The sequence below is a fragment of the Cupressus sempervirens genome, chromosome 1, assembly GCF_028749045.1.
Source record: "Cupressus sempervirens isolate cs-2001-9-10 chromosome 1, ASM2874904v1, whole genome shotgun sequence".
NCBI lineage: Eukaryota > Viridiplantae > Streptophyta > Pinopsida > Cupressales > Cupressaceae > Cupressus > Cupressus sempervirens.
This window is the reverse complement of record NC_143118.1, coordinates 665181091-665197052: the sequence shown is the minus strand read 5'-3', so window position 1 is coordinate 665197052 and position 15962 is coordinate 665181091. Positions and strand designations below refer to the sequence as shown.

The 15962-nt window shown below is 33.2% G+C and overlaps 1 protein-coding gene across 8 annotated transcripts in view; it reads left to right on the top strand.

Annotated features, from left to right (window-relative positions):
• Positions 1-15962, top strand: part of LOC149579640 (Metallopeptidase M24 family protein) — a 290429-nt gene that overhangs the window by 39883 nt on the left and 234584 nt on the right. For all 8 annotated transcript variants that reach the window (XR_016352550.1, XR_016352548.1, XR_016352549.1 and 5 more), the window contains one exon: positions 14656-14919. Coding sequence is in view for 3 of the 8 variants with exons in the window: in XM_089786206.1 (XP_089642332.1) it covers positions 14656-14919 (264 nt within the window). In the remaining 5 variants the exon portion in view is untranslated. The remainder of the gene's footprint in view (positions 1-14655; positions 14920-15962) is intronic.

Below are 15962 nucleotides of genomic sequence, written 5' to 3'. Positions count from 1 at the left end.
GTCCAAGATAAGTTACTGATTTATGGTAATGAATGGTACCACCAATGAAGGGAATATCATAAGACGACTACTGACTAAGGGATACTATTGTTCAAGGATAATTGGCTTGTATAATTATCACTGCTCAGAGGAGATTAGCATTATCGCTGATTAGAGGAAGATTTTGATTGGTTAACTCATTAATAAATAATCATGGAGAAATACATTTAAGGGAATAATTTCAAGAATCATCTTGGCAACTCTTAATATAAATGTACATTAATTAGTGAAAGATGCGATTGGTTTGAATAAACCAATCTGTTTAAGGTCATGAAGCGACGCCTCTCCTATCATCCAAAGGAGGCTACCTTTCAATCATCAAAGATATATAATGAAGATCAAACCCGTTTCTTCAGGGGCATTGAATAGGAGATTATAATAATACATTTGGTACTGATCACATAGGAAGGACCAGTAGAATGGATTTGGATGATAGAATGGATCAGAAAAGTTATACTTATTTCTAGTGGAAGGAATCAGAGACATAATTTGTGATAACCCCGACCGGTTATAATTTTGTCAGACACAAATTCTTCTCTAATTCACTTATATTGCATATCTAAATTCTGATTGCTTTCTAAATGCCAATCTTTAATAAATATGCTTGCAAAGAACTCCAAAACATCTAACAATGAAGATGCAAATGTTTTTGTATAACACTGATTACAAATAGGAAAATATGCATCTACATAAATAAGGCATTAGGGTAACAAATTCTGATCTAAAACTTCTGATATAAATCAAATTACAACAGATTTAAAAAAACTCTACCAATGCCCTAAACATCTACTCTTAAACAATGCAAAATGTAGTAGATAAAAACCTGGAATTGCTTAAAAAATCCGAATTTTACTGTAGCAAATCATTGTAACGACGACACTATAGTAGTGACACTGTAGCAAACTTACTATAGCAGAGTTACTGTAGCAATATCCAACTTATTCCTTACTCCACAAATTTGGCACAATGAAAAGACTGATTTGTCCTCTCCAATAACCGCAACCCTTCGAAAGATATTTCACCACCTCAGTTATGCAAATCAATGAGAGTGTTCGTTCCCAACGATCAATGTAGCAATTGCAGAAACCCTTGGGTCTACAAACTATCCAAAAGAGTAGATGGCAACACATTCGATGATCAACAATGAGGCTACCCTCCCTATTTATTCTTTTGGTCCAATAGATGGACCTCCTTCTAGAAGAAATAAAATAATATTTAATTCCTCCTAGAAGATTCTTTTAATTTATTTAATTAACTGTAGTCACTTTTAATTAAATTAATTAAATATAGTCACCTTTTAATTTTAATTTATTTAATGACTATAAGAAATTAATTTGATAAATTTCTCCTTATTCCTTCACTTAGCCTTCGGAGAATGTAAAGGCTAAGAACTCCATTAAGAGGCTAAAAAGATGGGGACATTACATAAATTGGGTACTCATCCTGTTGTCCTGCATTTTGTCACCACAAAATGTTGGTAACAACACGAAACTTTTTCAAGCTAGTTTCATGTTTCTCTAAGCTTGAATTTGATATTCAATTGCTTAATATTGATCAATTGATCCATTTCAATTTGTATATCAAATCATTTTACTGAAGGGCTTCGTTAAGTCCTTTTCATTTTGCTTTCTGTCGAGCCTTTGCTTGATTTTTGAAGCCTTTATCGTCCGTTCTTTGCTTTTGAGTTTGCGTTTGTTGGTTTTTAGTCTTTTAGTTTCACTCATGTCATGCCTTTCGTTTTTCCCTTTGATTTGGTCTAACCTAGAGGTCAATCGGAGTTGTCATTTAAGAAATGTCTGTTTTAGTGTCTCAAAAGTGGACCTTTTTGGTGTAACAGCATGAATTTAAAATATGATGTTATATTTTTAATTTGACTTTGACTTTTTGAAAAATATAACTTAAATTCACTTTTTGTTATGTTTTTAAGTTACTTTAACTTAAAATTGTTCACTTAAAGTGACTATAGTGCACTTTATGTTATAATTTTAAGCTGAGTTACTTTTTGATTTTTCACTTAAGTGACTATATTAACTATACAGTTCAAATTAATTTTTAGCATTTAAATCAAATGCTCTAGTAAATATTACCTTTTAAATGATATTTACATATATTGTTAATATGATATGTAACTAGCACTTGCACCCAAAGGAGCAAGGGGTACGCCAATAGTGACAAAAGGTGATGATTACCCATGCATATTTTTTTGTCTAGTACGATTAAAAATATTATGACCATTTGAGATAGTAACTGAAGAATGATGGCCATTTTAGGTTCTCTTGCTTAAAAGATTAGGAAACAACATTGTAAGTTAGTTTTTGTTGTTTTAGAAGTATAGTGATAAAATTCCACAATAAGGTAAAGATGCACAATAAAAGTAATTTTTTTTTTTACTACTTGTCTCTTTATGAGCATTTATTTGAGCGTATACTTGATGTTAAATTTGTAATATATTTTGTTAATTCACAACGCATGAATTTGTAGAGCAATATAATAAAAAGGAGAGCTGGAAAAATATTATCAAGTTCAAGATTTGTAACTTAACCTACTAAAGACAAAGAGTACCAATCCAAATTCCATTTCTAATTGGTGTTTTCGTAGTTTTGGAATACAATCTTAATAAGCACCTACTACGCTTTGGAGATCACAATAGTGTACTGGTAAGGAGATCTTCCATCTAGACTGTTAGGGAAGCTGCCTAAGACAAACTATCCACCTATGTTGTAGTAATTTGTAAGCTTCTATGTTGTATTAGGTTGTACAAAGGGAATGCCATCCATTGTACAGTGTTGTTTCCTATTGATGAAGAGGCTTGAGTTCACATGCTCAATGTTTCTAGAAATGGTAATACCTCTGTAATTGTGTGATCCTTGGGGATCAAAATGAGGGCCTCTCACTGTCGAGCTCCATCTACAAAACAATTGCATTGCTATATTTACGACAAAATAAGGAAATCAAAACAAAAATGGGCTCACCTAAATTCCCTAGCCCTATTAGAGAATACCATTGTCCCAAGCTGATTTTCAAAACTACTAGATTGGATCTATTTTAAGAATATTATTACCTATTCCTCAATATTTTCGTATCCATGCCAAGATTTCCTTATCATTGTAGTTATGAAGACATCTTGCAATAATATTAAAAGAATATATTAGTTCTTCACGATGCACATCTATACAATATTACCTTTGCATACTACAAACATGCTATGTATTATACATTATACACAACCCCTTTAGGGCATTTTTCATGTAAGTATAAGAAATTTTAGGGTAAAATTAAATAAAAATTTATGAATAGAAAGATACTTAGACTTTAATACCAAGCACGATGGAGAAATAGTGATAGAAAGAGGGATATAATTTTCATGCTGTTAAAGATTTATATTAAAATGTATATTATTAATTTTTTCTTATTTCTTGCATGTTAGTAGAAATTTTCAGTATCATGCATGTTGATATTTTGTTCTATGTTATTTGAAGTTCATAATATTGTGTAAATTAATACATTTTTCTTATAACTTAACATCTTTTAGCTCTTGAACTGGTATAACTTCATCTTTTAACTCTTGAACTGGTACACATACTACATACTACAATGTCAGATAGAACTTTTGGGTTCACACATGTACATTGATCAAATGCTATCATGTCTTTTGTGCTTTGTAGCATGAAGATATCCCTAATTGGTATGCACCGAACCTACACTATAAATTATTGTTAACATATATATGCTAGTATACATTATACTATTTAAATTTTAAAATCTACTAGTATTGTGTATACAATAGAATAGCTTTATATTAAATATGTTATTGTATACTATGCATTGTCTTTATTTTCTTTTACAGATTCATATGTATTAGCATCTCGTATATGTACCATAAATAAATGAACTCTATTTATTATTATAGATGTTTTAATATGTAGAAATAGAGTCAACCCAAGATTTAATGTAACAACTCATTTCTCCCACTTGCAGTGGAATTCATAATAGATAGTGAAGACAACAATCACAATTGTGCATAGGCATAATGATTAACAAACGTGTAATAGAATCAATTATTTTGCTTTTATAATGTATGACCCTTTTTCAAGATCAAATTTAATAAACATAATAATAATAAATATAGATATAGATATCATCCCAAATAAAAATATCTTACTATGACATGGAGCAACTAACCATTATCAAAGACATCCAAAACTATTATAGAACTCAACAACAAGATTAATATTATAAGTAGTGCTCTCTAAAATGATATGGGCGTATCACAACTACTTACCTGTAATTAGGCTATTAGAAGGCAAAGTGTAAACAAAAGATAAGCATAATACGTTGTAAACATTACACAGAGTTTTGAGAATGACAACTTACAACCCTTGAACATAAAAACTATACATGGGATATGAACACATATATGGTGTACTATCAATATTGACGGTAACACTTAAGCTATATTGTGTCAAAAATCGTTGAGACGTTCTAGCAGACCCCATCGGAGACAAGAGTAGGGTACAACAAGGCCATTTCCCCCTTCTCATAGAGCCATACGTGGGAGATCGTTACCTTTGTTATAGCACTCGTAATTTTCTTGCAAAGATAGATTATGGCATTATCGGGCAACACAATCATGAAGATGGGGAGTCTATAGCACCGATGTTCATTGAACAATCTCTATCATTGTAAGTCATTCCACAGAAAGAGATGAATAAGAGGGTTGATGCTACGATTCTGTAGTCACTTGTGAGGAAGCCTTGGGGATCCTTCACTCTTCCTTTCCTAGATGAGACACTTGATTCCATTGCCACAAGAGCGTGTTTGGCCTCCTTGGCTTCCATTCTTAAGAGAGGCACCTCTAATGCACGCTTTTATTCCATCATGCTCTTATAGACGAGGTCAAGGAAAAGCCTAAGATGACTTGTAATGAACGCTATTAGTAAGTTGAGTTAAAGGCTGCTAGAGCTGTTGATGGAGGAAGTGTGCCACCAAATCATCGTGGCTTTCCTCGAAATGTTCACTGCAATTGCGTTGAACAACGGGCGCAACAAAATGGAAGCCATCGAGGTAGGGCAGTCTTTGCCTTGATTGAATTACTTCCTCATCAGAGAAAAGAACCTACGAGAGGATATTATGTCTTCTGGATGTGTTGAGTGGATGTGCAAAAGGAAGGGTTTCCATGGACATTGTCAGAAAAATAATGTTGGTTCTCCAATTAGAAGTGCTTGTGCATTCCACCTCAGAACACCAGTCATTTTATGATTTTAGAGTGCAAAAGATAGGTGATGAATGAAAACAAATGCAACAAGAGCTCTAGAGTCCCTACCTTATGAAGTTTGGGAATAATGAGAAAGGGGTAGTATGAGGGGCAACAAAGATGATTGGACTCCAATATAGTATGCAAGAGAGAGATCATATAGCATTTGTATGAAGGTGTAAATATAAAATTGATCACATGATTAGGTATTCTATTTCGCATTCTAGTAATAACAAAATTTCTATATTAGAATTAACAGGTGAGGTGCAATGGTTTAGTTGATTGATTATGTTCTTAGTAATTTGTCCTCAAAGTGTATGGAGGGGTTATAGTAGTGGCCATTGCATACATACACTTTGCATACAAGCATCAACCATTAAAAAATATGAAATATAATCATACAAAGAGTATGAAGTATATAGACAATGAAAAATTAATTCTGAATGTACATTTTTCAATCTCTCTCTCTCTCTCTCTCTCTCTCTCTCTCTCTCTCTCTCTCTCTCTCTCTCTCAGCACATTGTATCAACCAAGCAACGCAAACCAATTGTTTAAAATTGACTGTCCACATTATCTAGAAGGTTGTGGAGAATTACTCATGGGAATTTATTTCTTGTTGTTTTTGTTCTTTAATCTTTTTACCACTATGCACCTTCAGACCAAGGAAACATTCAAATTTTACTGGCAAGAACTATGCATGGAATCCAAAATGAAACAATAAAAGATCAACAAGAGCATGTCATATTTTTAAAACTAATAAAGTGACAAAAAAATGTTATGATTATTTCTTAATGTAGATAGTGGAGATCCTATATGTTTCCTACTCTTTTTTTTTTGATGGAGGGTTCAGACCTGCGAGGCAGCCCAACGAGGCATGAAGCTTGCGAGCTACCAACCAGCGAAGGCTACCACATAGACTTTTTAGGAAGCCGATACGGGCCCACTCGTGCCTAAAACCTTTTCGGCTTAGAGCCAACGATTGAGGGGCATCCATGCCGTCAAAATCACCTGGGGCATGATCCTGGCCTCATACCTTATAATGTCGGAGCCTTGCACTCAGCAAGACTTGATCCCTAGTGGGCTCTTTGTGAGCCATTCAACTTCACCAGTAGAGAAAGGGCCCATTGACTCCTACTCTATTTTAAAAGAAGAAATATTACAATTCAAATTTACACTAGAATTATGTATGAAAATATTAAATATTAAAATTAATACATTATTATTCATTATTCATTATGTTTATATGATATTAATATTAATTTTATCATTTTAATTTCAAACTGGCTATAATTAAATAGAATAGAAATACCTAAAAAGCTATAGTACATTAAAATGTTGTTCAAGCATGGACAAAATTAGGCCAACTAATGAATAATCAACGATAAATTTCTGAAAGTCAAGAAAATGATGTAATAACAAAAGAGAAATCCATATTTTGTGCCACTAAAATAACATATTCAAACAACAAATCAGAAATAAATTGTTGTACTGTTACTAAGATTTTATTTACATTGCTTAAACTGAACTGTATTTAAAACTTGTTTAAACTGAAATCCTAGAGTCATTTATGGCTATTGAAACTATTTGAATACAAAATCAAAATAGTGTTAAGAAATCTATACCGCATTTCCAGAGCGAATGCTCAGGGCGTCAAACAAAATGTAACAAAAGAGTCTAGTTGAAAATCATCCAAATCTCTGAATTTGGCACAGGGAGGACGCTGAAAAAGTTATGGAATTCGGCTTTGCACATGCCAATTGCATTTGATTAAAATAATTCTTAAGCTGTACCAGCACACCCATTTTGTGTGTATCCTGCAAGAGTTGCAATACATAAAGGTGAGATCCCTTCCAGTCATTCGTGATACACTTATCGTGCCTCCCAAATTCTTCCATGAAATAATTCGTGAATAGGCTGCTTTGATGGTTGTCGATATCTTGCTCCAAAAACTTTGAATTTGGCATAGGCAGGCAGGACGGTAGAAAAGAAAGCATGTCAAATGTATTTGATTAATAATTTCTAAAGCTATATCAATTTTGTCGATATCCTGCAATGGGCTCAGTCCAGTCAGAGTTGCTTCGCTACATAGTTTCCAGCTTTCCATTCATGAAAAAAAAATTCCTTGATATCTGAAACTCTGTTTTCCACCTTCGAAATGTACAGAGGTCCGAATAAACAGGAACCTAAAATTTGCGAGGGAAAGCAGCTGGGAAAAATCATGGCATCGTCACTGTATCTTCAATCGCTGCTGTGCCATCCATGTCCCCACCACTTGTGCTTCTAGTTTTACTTTGTCTGCCTGGTTCTAGAGCCTTCCAGAATTCTTCTATCAGTGATTGATGTTGTTAAATCTCTATTTTTTTTTTTTTTTTTATACACCTTAACCTTAGCAAAATTGGCAATGACCAATCATAAATGTAAATTTATGTGCAGAAAATATTTTTAAATTAAAAGAACTTATAATCTTATGATTTCAAATCTTTTAAGAACACAAAATTAATGCATGTTAGCAACCTGGAACAAAAGTTCCCTGCAGGGACTAAAAATGAAATCATTTAATATTTAGTTTGGTAAATCAAATTATGATATGATGACAAATATCTGCCTTTATTCAAAAGATTGCAATCAGATGGAGCACTTGATCTTTATGCTATAGCATTTATTGAAGGACTGAAAGATACAAAATCCAAACCATATTGCAAACCACTTTAAAAACAACTAATTGTTTTGCATCGGATAGGTTTGGGCTGAAATGCCCACCTATAATAGCCTATCGGCTAAATATAGTTTATGTCCCACTTAAGTAATATTTTAATGAATTTAAATTGACATGTGCTTATTAAATCACTTAAAGTTATCAAAAGTGGACATGTAAAATCCGTTAAAAGTGGATCTTTTACATGTCATTACATATAAAGTTCAACTTGAAAACACAAATCCATCAAAAGTGGACCTTTTCTATGTCTTTGCATATTTAAGTTATCAAAAGTGGACCTTTTATATGCAATTACATGTAAAATCCATCAAAAGTGGACATTTTACATGTCATTGCATATAAAGTTCATTTTGGTGGACCTTTTTGATGTCATTACGTCAAAAGTCTATCGTAAGTGGACTTTTTTGATGCTATTGCATCAAAAGTGAAGTTTTTATGCTTTTATATCTAAAAAGTGAGATGCATTTTAAAATATGCATCCTCCTCCAAAAGGTCCGATTTTATACTAAGACATGTTTTAATATGTGCTTTGGTTCGATTTTGAAAAACTTCATGTCTTTACCCTCAAAGAACACAATTTTGATCATAAGTGGAGATTTTCTTGATGGATTTGCATGAGATTTTTTTCCATTGGAGGCATTTTGATTGGCAATGAGTTTTCTTGCATTCAAAATGGATCTAACACGCTCAAAAACATTTTTTGGAAACTCAAATCTAGGGCACGTTGTTGAAGAAATCACAAATAATTCCATTTTTGATCCATGTTTTTGCTCCAATCCAAATTGATTTGGCATTTTAAGTGTTTGTCATTGCATTGTGATACACATTTTCAACATTGGAAGCTAAAAACGAATTCATTTCATGCCTTTTATGAATCACGTTTTTGCTTACAATGCTTGGAAAATTGGGGTTTTAATCCATTTTTATGCATTTTGAAGCCACTTTGTTGGATTTTAATCCATGTATATGCATTTGGGGAAGTCGTTTTTGCATTCACTAGTCAAAAATGACTCAAAAATATGCATTTTTTGGCCACGTTTTTTAAAAAACGGCCCAGATTTTTGTATTAAAAAGTCATGTTTTTGTTCAAAAAACTCAAAAAAATGCATTTCTAGGCCATATAAAGCTCATATCAAGAGGGATTATTTTTGAGTTTTAAATGCATGATATTGTCTTTGGAGACCATGTATTTGACACTTTCATGTCAAATTCGACCCTTCATTGCTCATTAATTTTTGGAAAAAACAAGTACGGGAAAAGTCAAGAAGTTGTTTGAAAATCTGAATTTGAGGAAGAATTGGTCTTCAAGTCTATAGAACTTGCTATTTTGACTCTTTAACCTCCAAATAAGTGGACATTTTCAAACTTGCTCATCAATTCATGCTTATCTTGCTATTTCCATGCATATTATGGCTTGTCATTGCACACTTGTCCATATATATATGCCATGAAAAGTGCATTTTGCCTTTAAAAATGATGAAAACTCTCATTTTCACACTTTTTGGAATTTTTCCAAATTCCAAATTTGAATTTGCACTTGAAAGCAATTTGCATATTGACATGTTTGAGTTTAAGAGCAAAGGCATGTGTTTGTTTTTTGTTGTTTGCTTGCTTGCTTTTTCATTTTTCTTCTTTTGGAAGAAGTTGCAAGTTCTTTCCCAAGAACTTGAGCACATTTCACTTCACTCCACATTCCATTTCCATCTTTCCATGTCACAACACTTCGCATTACATCAGACAAATGTGAATACATGTTTTCTGTCTCATTCATCATCTGCACATGCGTGTAATCCCATTTTCCATTTCCATCCCTCCATATGCATTCACGCCTCCATGAGCAAATACATGTTTCCGAATCTTTCCATGCTTTGCACCTCATCGCATCACCCGCACTTACATGTAAAGCACATCCTCCATCCACATTTGCATGTCATCTCACTTTCCATTCCTCATTACATGTTGCATATACATGTAATCCACTTTCCATGCAATGACATCTTGAAAGCTCAAGTCACACTTTTAAATCCAAAAGTTCTCATTTGCACGCATTCTCATGCGGCAAGCACTTTACTTCGAAAAAAGAAGAAGAGGTAAAGGAGCTGATGGAAAGTTGTTTCGAGTTTACATGCAGACATCGTTAAGAAGGTTTTCAAAGTGTCAGAGACTCCAGTTTGTGCTAATTTACAAAGGAGAGTTCACGACAACTTGAGCGAGAAGCTGGATCACATCAAGTAATCAAAAGACAACAAACAATTCATCAAAGTTAGAGGTTATCAAATGACGCAACACCATGGTTATTAAGATGAATGCAGTGGTACAAAGTGCAGGAACTTTCGATCCTGTGATCATTCAGGATTGCATCGTCAAGTACAAGGCTCTTCAGAACAATCCCTAGGATTGTTTTAGTTCTCTTCAGTCTTCTTCTTCTTCTTCTTTTTCATGTTTGTAATTGAAGAAGATGTATTACATGAAAATGTGTAATTACATGTAATGCGAGTTACATGTGTATATAAAACATATAATGCTATGTGCACGTGCAGTTGCATGTAACCCTATAATTTCTCTTTTAGTTAGTCTAGGTCAAAGTTGGTTGAGTTGCTCCCACGGTTTCCTCCACCTTTTTCTTAACTCCTGTGCCTATATAAAGGAGTGCCCCCTCATTGTAAAAATCATTTTTTGTTGTATGCAAGAAAGCTTTGTCACATTTGCGCAAGCATTACTTTGATTGTGTAGTATGAATTTGGGAGTAAAGTGAATAAAAGAAGCAATTGAATTCGAAGCTTTGAATGGAAGCAATTGTGATAGAGCAAATTAGAAGCTTTGACTGTAATTTGTGCCTATTGTCTTGATTCATGTTATTATTGTGTGTTTAATAAAAGAGCATAGTGATTTAAGAAACAATCGGAGCCGAAGCTTTGACTAGAAGTAGTTGTGGAAATATATAGCTAGAAACTTTGTCTGTAGCTTATACTTCTTTCTTAATTTGCAAAATAGTTAAGTTATTCTTTCTTTTAGGAGTCTTTATGCCCTAATTGTAAAACTTTCCCATATATAAGTACGACCGAACTTAGAGCCAAACCGTTACATTTTCAGCTAACTGTTGAGTTAGTGAAGGTTTATCGGTATCATTGTTTCCAGCTCTTGATAGAAGTGTAGTTAGTGTAGTTACGAGCTCCATGAGTAAGTGGATTCTTTCTTGAAATATAAGAAGGATATTGGTAACACCCATTTTATAAAAATCGCTCGACTTCTTGCTTACCTTGAGTTGATCCAAGGAACGATGAGAAAGGGGAGCCTTCCCTTTAAGGTAGGAGAGACTTTGTCTCACACGTTGTGGCTGGTCATCCTATTTTGCAACTAGATTTTTACCCAAAACAGTTGGTTGCAAAATATCCACCCAACACATCCCAAGGATAGGACAAGAAGGAAAATATATACGATATAGGGTGTGTGTTTTTGTGTGTGTGTGTGCGTGCGATAATAATAATATTAGTGAAATTAGAATTATAGATACACACACACCCACCCTCCCCCACACACATGTTTGTAATATATATATAGCCTGTTCCTTAATCACTCGCTAATACAATTAAGAGGATAGGTTGGTTTTGTTAGGGAGAGATTAAACATGGTGCACTGGAAAACGTAGATGCGATTGAAGAAAAATGCAGATACGATGTGCCTCAAGGAGGAAAAAACTTTTAACCTTTCAGAACCCTTGAAAATGCTAAGAATGTCCAAAATGTTCAGGGACAACCTTGATGAAACCCACATTGTTCCTTGGACGAAGCTCAGGACTTTTTTTTCAGGTTGTGTGTTCTCCAAGAAACCTTTAATTTTTGTTTAAAAAATGGATAAGAAACTTCTGAAATAAATTCAGGATAAACATGAATTTGGTTATACAAAAAATTTGCAAAAAGAAAGCAATTAGCTTGTTGCTGATACCATAATTGCTTGATTGAATAATGAAAACAAAGTTGTACATATAGGCAATTACAAGACGATGCTTTTAAAAGAAGCAATCATAAACAAAAGATTGAAATAGAAACAATCTAATACAAGTAAACTAAACTACATACACCTAAAATACTATTAAATAATAACCAAATACTGTAATAGACACAATATGGCTAAAAATGAGGACATTACCCAAAACAAATTAAATAAATTTAAAGAACATAAAAGTCTAATCCGACTATCAATTTGTCACAATTCAAATATTACACATCATCAAATTGAAATTTGTAAAATTTGAAATTTCATAGTTTTAAAAGTCAAACAATACACAGAAATATGACAAAATTATAAATATTAAATGCATTACTACGTTATAAATGTTTATATATAATGTCAAAATGAAGAAAAAGAAATATAATCTACATCTTTGTTTTCCCCTTCTAATGTAACTTAATTTTTAAAGCCTTCAACAGAATGTAAGTCAGTATCAGAGTGATGATAGATTTGTTTTTTTAAAAGTGTCTTTATTTTCCTTCATTGGATCCAATTTTGCTCCTTTCATCTGATGATTTGATCAACAAGTCTTGGAGCAGGACTTGGCTGAGTACTTTGGAACACTCGGTTGGACTCGGCTCGGTCAGCTCTAGGACTTGAGAGTTTGTAGACTTGTGTAGAGGATTTGGAGATTCTTCAAATTATGATTTAATCTGTTGGTATTGGTTCTCGTAGTGTCACCGGATCATAGAAGTAGGGTTTTAAGTTGATATAGGTGAGGTTGCCATCAGATTTTAGTAGTTGGGAAAGTTTCAATCCTCTCCGTAAAAGGAGTATGTTTGTTTCAGTGTGAGATTTTTTACTAGGATCTTTGAGGTCCCTCGTGCCAGATTTCTTTTGTAGTATTGACCATATTTGGCAGCACCTATTCTTAGTGCTCTATTCTTGACAATTGATGGTAGTTTATTTCAAGTCTTATGTAATTTATTAGTTGTTTTAGGATTACTTTCCTTAAAGTAATCTTATTTCAACATTTTTAGTAGCTTTAAGGACTTAAAAAAAAAAAACAATTGCTTTTGGAAATTTTTATTCTTATTCTCAATTCTGTAAAATATTATTCTTGTATATTTGTAACCTATAAGTAACCAGTAAGTGCTCAAAGCACATAAACTCATAATAATAGTTGAATTAAAGCTTACATCGTAGAGATTTTCATTCAAGTAATTGTTTGAGTTATTGTGTTCTTCCTTAACGTCTTTCATAAGTGGATAAATAGTAAAGAGCACTTCTAGTTGTAAGCTTTGAATTGACACTTATCTTTCATCTTGTTAACTTTGTGTACTCCAATTTGGTTACAACTTACTTTCAGTAAATCTTACATAGTGGTTTCATTTAGTAGGGTTGTTTTATTGTGGAAACACTAACCTTTGCTTTAGCTAGTTGGTTAGCATTTGTCTTTCAATTTGTTCTGTTTAGATGTAAGTTTCATACATAAAAACTTGTCTTCGAGATTCACACCTTTTAGGTCTTGTGCTCAACCTTTGAGATTAAAAAGATAGTTAAAGTTTTCTTTCAGTTATTTGCCTTAATGCAAAACCCTATTGTTAATCTTGTAAAGCGTGCATGGCTATTAATTCTTGTTCATAGCTCTAGGTTTATTAGTGTTAAATCTCTGGGGGCTTCCCGTGCTAATTTTAGGAGATGTTTTCTTTGTGTTGCCTCCCATGAGGCAAATTAAAAAGTTAACACAATCATCTGCAGATTGTGCTCTTAGTTTGTTGTATTCTGCCCTTTGTTTCCTTGGAAATATCTTTCTCTGTACTACCTTGAGTTTTGTACTGTCTTTTCAGTCTTTATCACTAGTTGCACCAATTGCAATCAACATTGTTTAGTTTTTCCTGGTTTCTCTATTCACAATCTAATTGATCATTCCCATAGTAATATGGACAACTTCAATTTTTGCTGTGCTAAATCACTCGGGTTCTTCCATGATGATTTTCTCTCTCTTTTGCAAAGCCATTTCCTACTTGTTTCTACAACTGGATTCTATCTTGTTGAGAAAGAGAAATTTTGTGCTGGTACCTATGATTGAGGAATGCTCCAGTTTCAATGGTTAGGGATACTGATGCATATCTATGGAGAGTTGTGTTTGGCTCCTCTATCTAGCAAAATAATTTTATCCAAAAGCCATAAATGATTAGAGCAGGGTGAGTTCTGTGCTGATGCTGAAGAGCAATGTTGCTATATTTAATGATTCCACTAAGTCTCTGGATCATGTGGTTACTAACTTGTAGGATGGAACTAGGCCGGGACGAGCCTGTTATATGATCTTTGAATGTCTCTTAACTAGTAAGATTCCTGATGTGTTGATTCATCTTGTGGATGAAAAGGACAAAAGTATTTGTTTTATCTCTTTCCAATAATATTAGTGCTGAGCTTTATATAGAGTACTGAATATTCAAATACTTATATGTTTGTGTGTTGACTATACAAAGTGGATATAATAAGTTTTTTCAGGATTGGCCTGTTCTATAATGCTTCTTAGAGCAATATAGAATATTGAATGGCATATTGTATTAATGTCTATTTTATGCATTCTTTTTCTGTTCTAAGCATGAAAAAGTTCTGTTTTCTTTTTCAGTAACTACCAAATCCAATTTGATTTTTCTGATTACCATTTTGTTTTCTCTTGCAGGTAGTAGCTGCAGGAGAAATAACACCTGGCATTACAGAACAGGAATTTATAAGGAGGAGGAAAAAATTGCTTGAGTTGCTCCCAGAAAAGAGTTTGATCATCATGACATCTGCTCCAGTAAAAATGATGACTGATGTTGTACCTTATCCTTTCCGGCAGGATGCCGATTATTTGTATTTTACAGGTTGTCAGCAACCTGGAGGGATTGCTGTTCTTAATCACGAGTTTGGCTTGTGTATGTTCATGCCAGACTCTAAACCAGAGGTATTGAATGAATGATTGAAGTAGGACATTTTAATTTACCCTTTATCTCTATGTGCATGTTATGAAGCTGGATCAAACCTTAATTTGTTTTATTCTGTTAGTTTCATGACGAGAATAATTTTTAACCATTTATATTGATGCAAAAAGTTTACAAAGATACATCCTAAGGAAAAGCATCCCAAACGAGACCAATATAACGAAGTGATAACTCAGAGAAAATTATAAACGAGCAACATGAAAGAGTGGCAAAATTGTTGATTTTCTTGAGGATCAGTGCAAATTTATTTGCATTGCCTATTAAGGTATGTACTTTCCAAATGGCAGCCATCTCTCTTATATTGAATGAGATATGGATAGACACATCCCCTCATGGGACATGTCTATTCATAAATATTTAATTCATATAATAGTTTGTTATTTAACTATACACACATATATATTTGAATATATATAAATAGCACATATTTAATATATAATATATATGTAACTTCAGTTTAGTCTCATGATTTTATCCAATTGAAGCTACCAAACATCAACACTCCCTCTTAGCTAGGGAGGCTAAACACATGACTATATACTACCTCAATGTAATATAAGAATATCTTTGATGAGAAGATATTGAACATTTTGATATCACATTTGATATCATGAGTATTGGCCAACAGAATATCAGCATATGATATTCACCAAATACTTTGAGTAAAGATATTGGGAGTAATGGCCTCCTGAATGTCAACTCATTTGACAGTGGTTATCTTCTGTGATAACACCAGTGCAATTAATATATCAAACAATCCTATGATGTATACCAAGACCAAGAATGTTGCAATAAAATATCATTTTTTGAGAGAATTGGTGCAAGACAAATAGGTAAGTTGGAATATGTGAGTACTAAAGAGCAAATTGTAGACATATTCACTAAGCCATTACCTAAAGATGCATTTTTGTATATAAGAGATAAGTTAGGGGTTATTCACCTATCTAAAATTCACTAAATAAATTTTAGTGATGCATCAACCAGTACATGTTGAAGATCAGTCAAT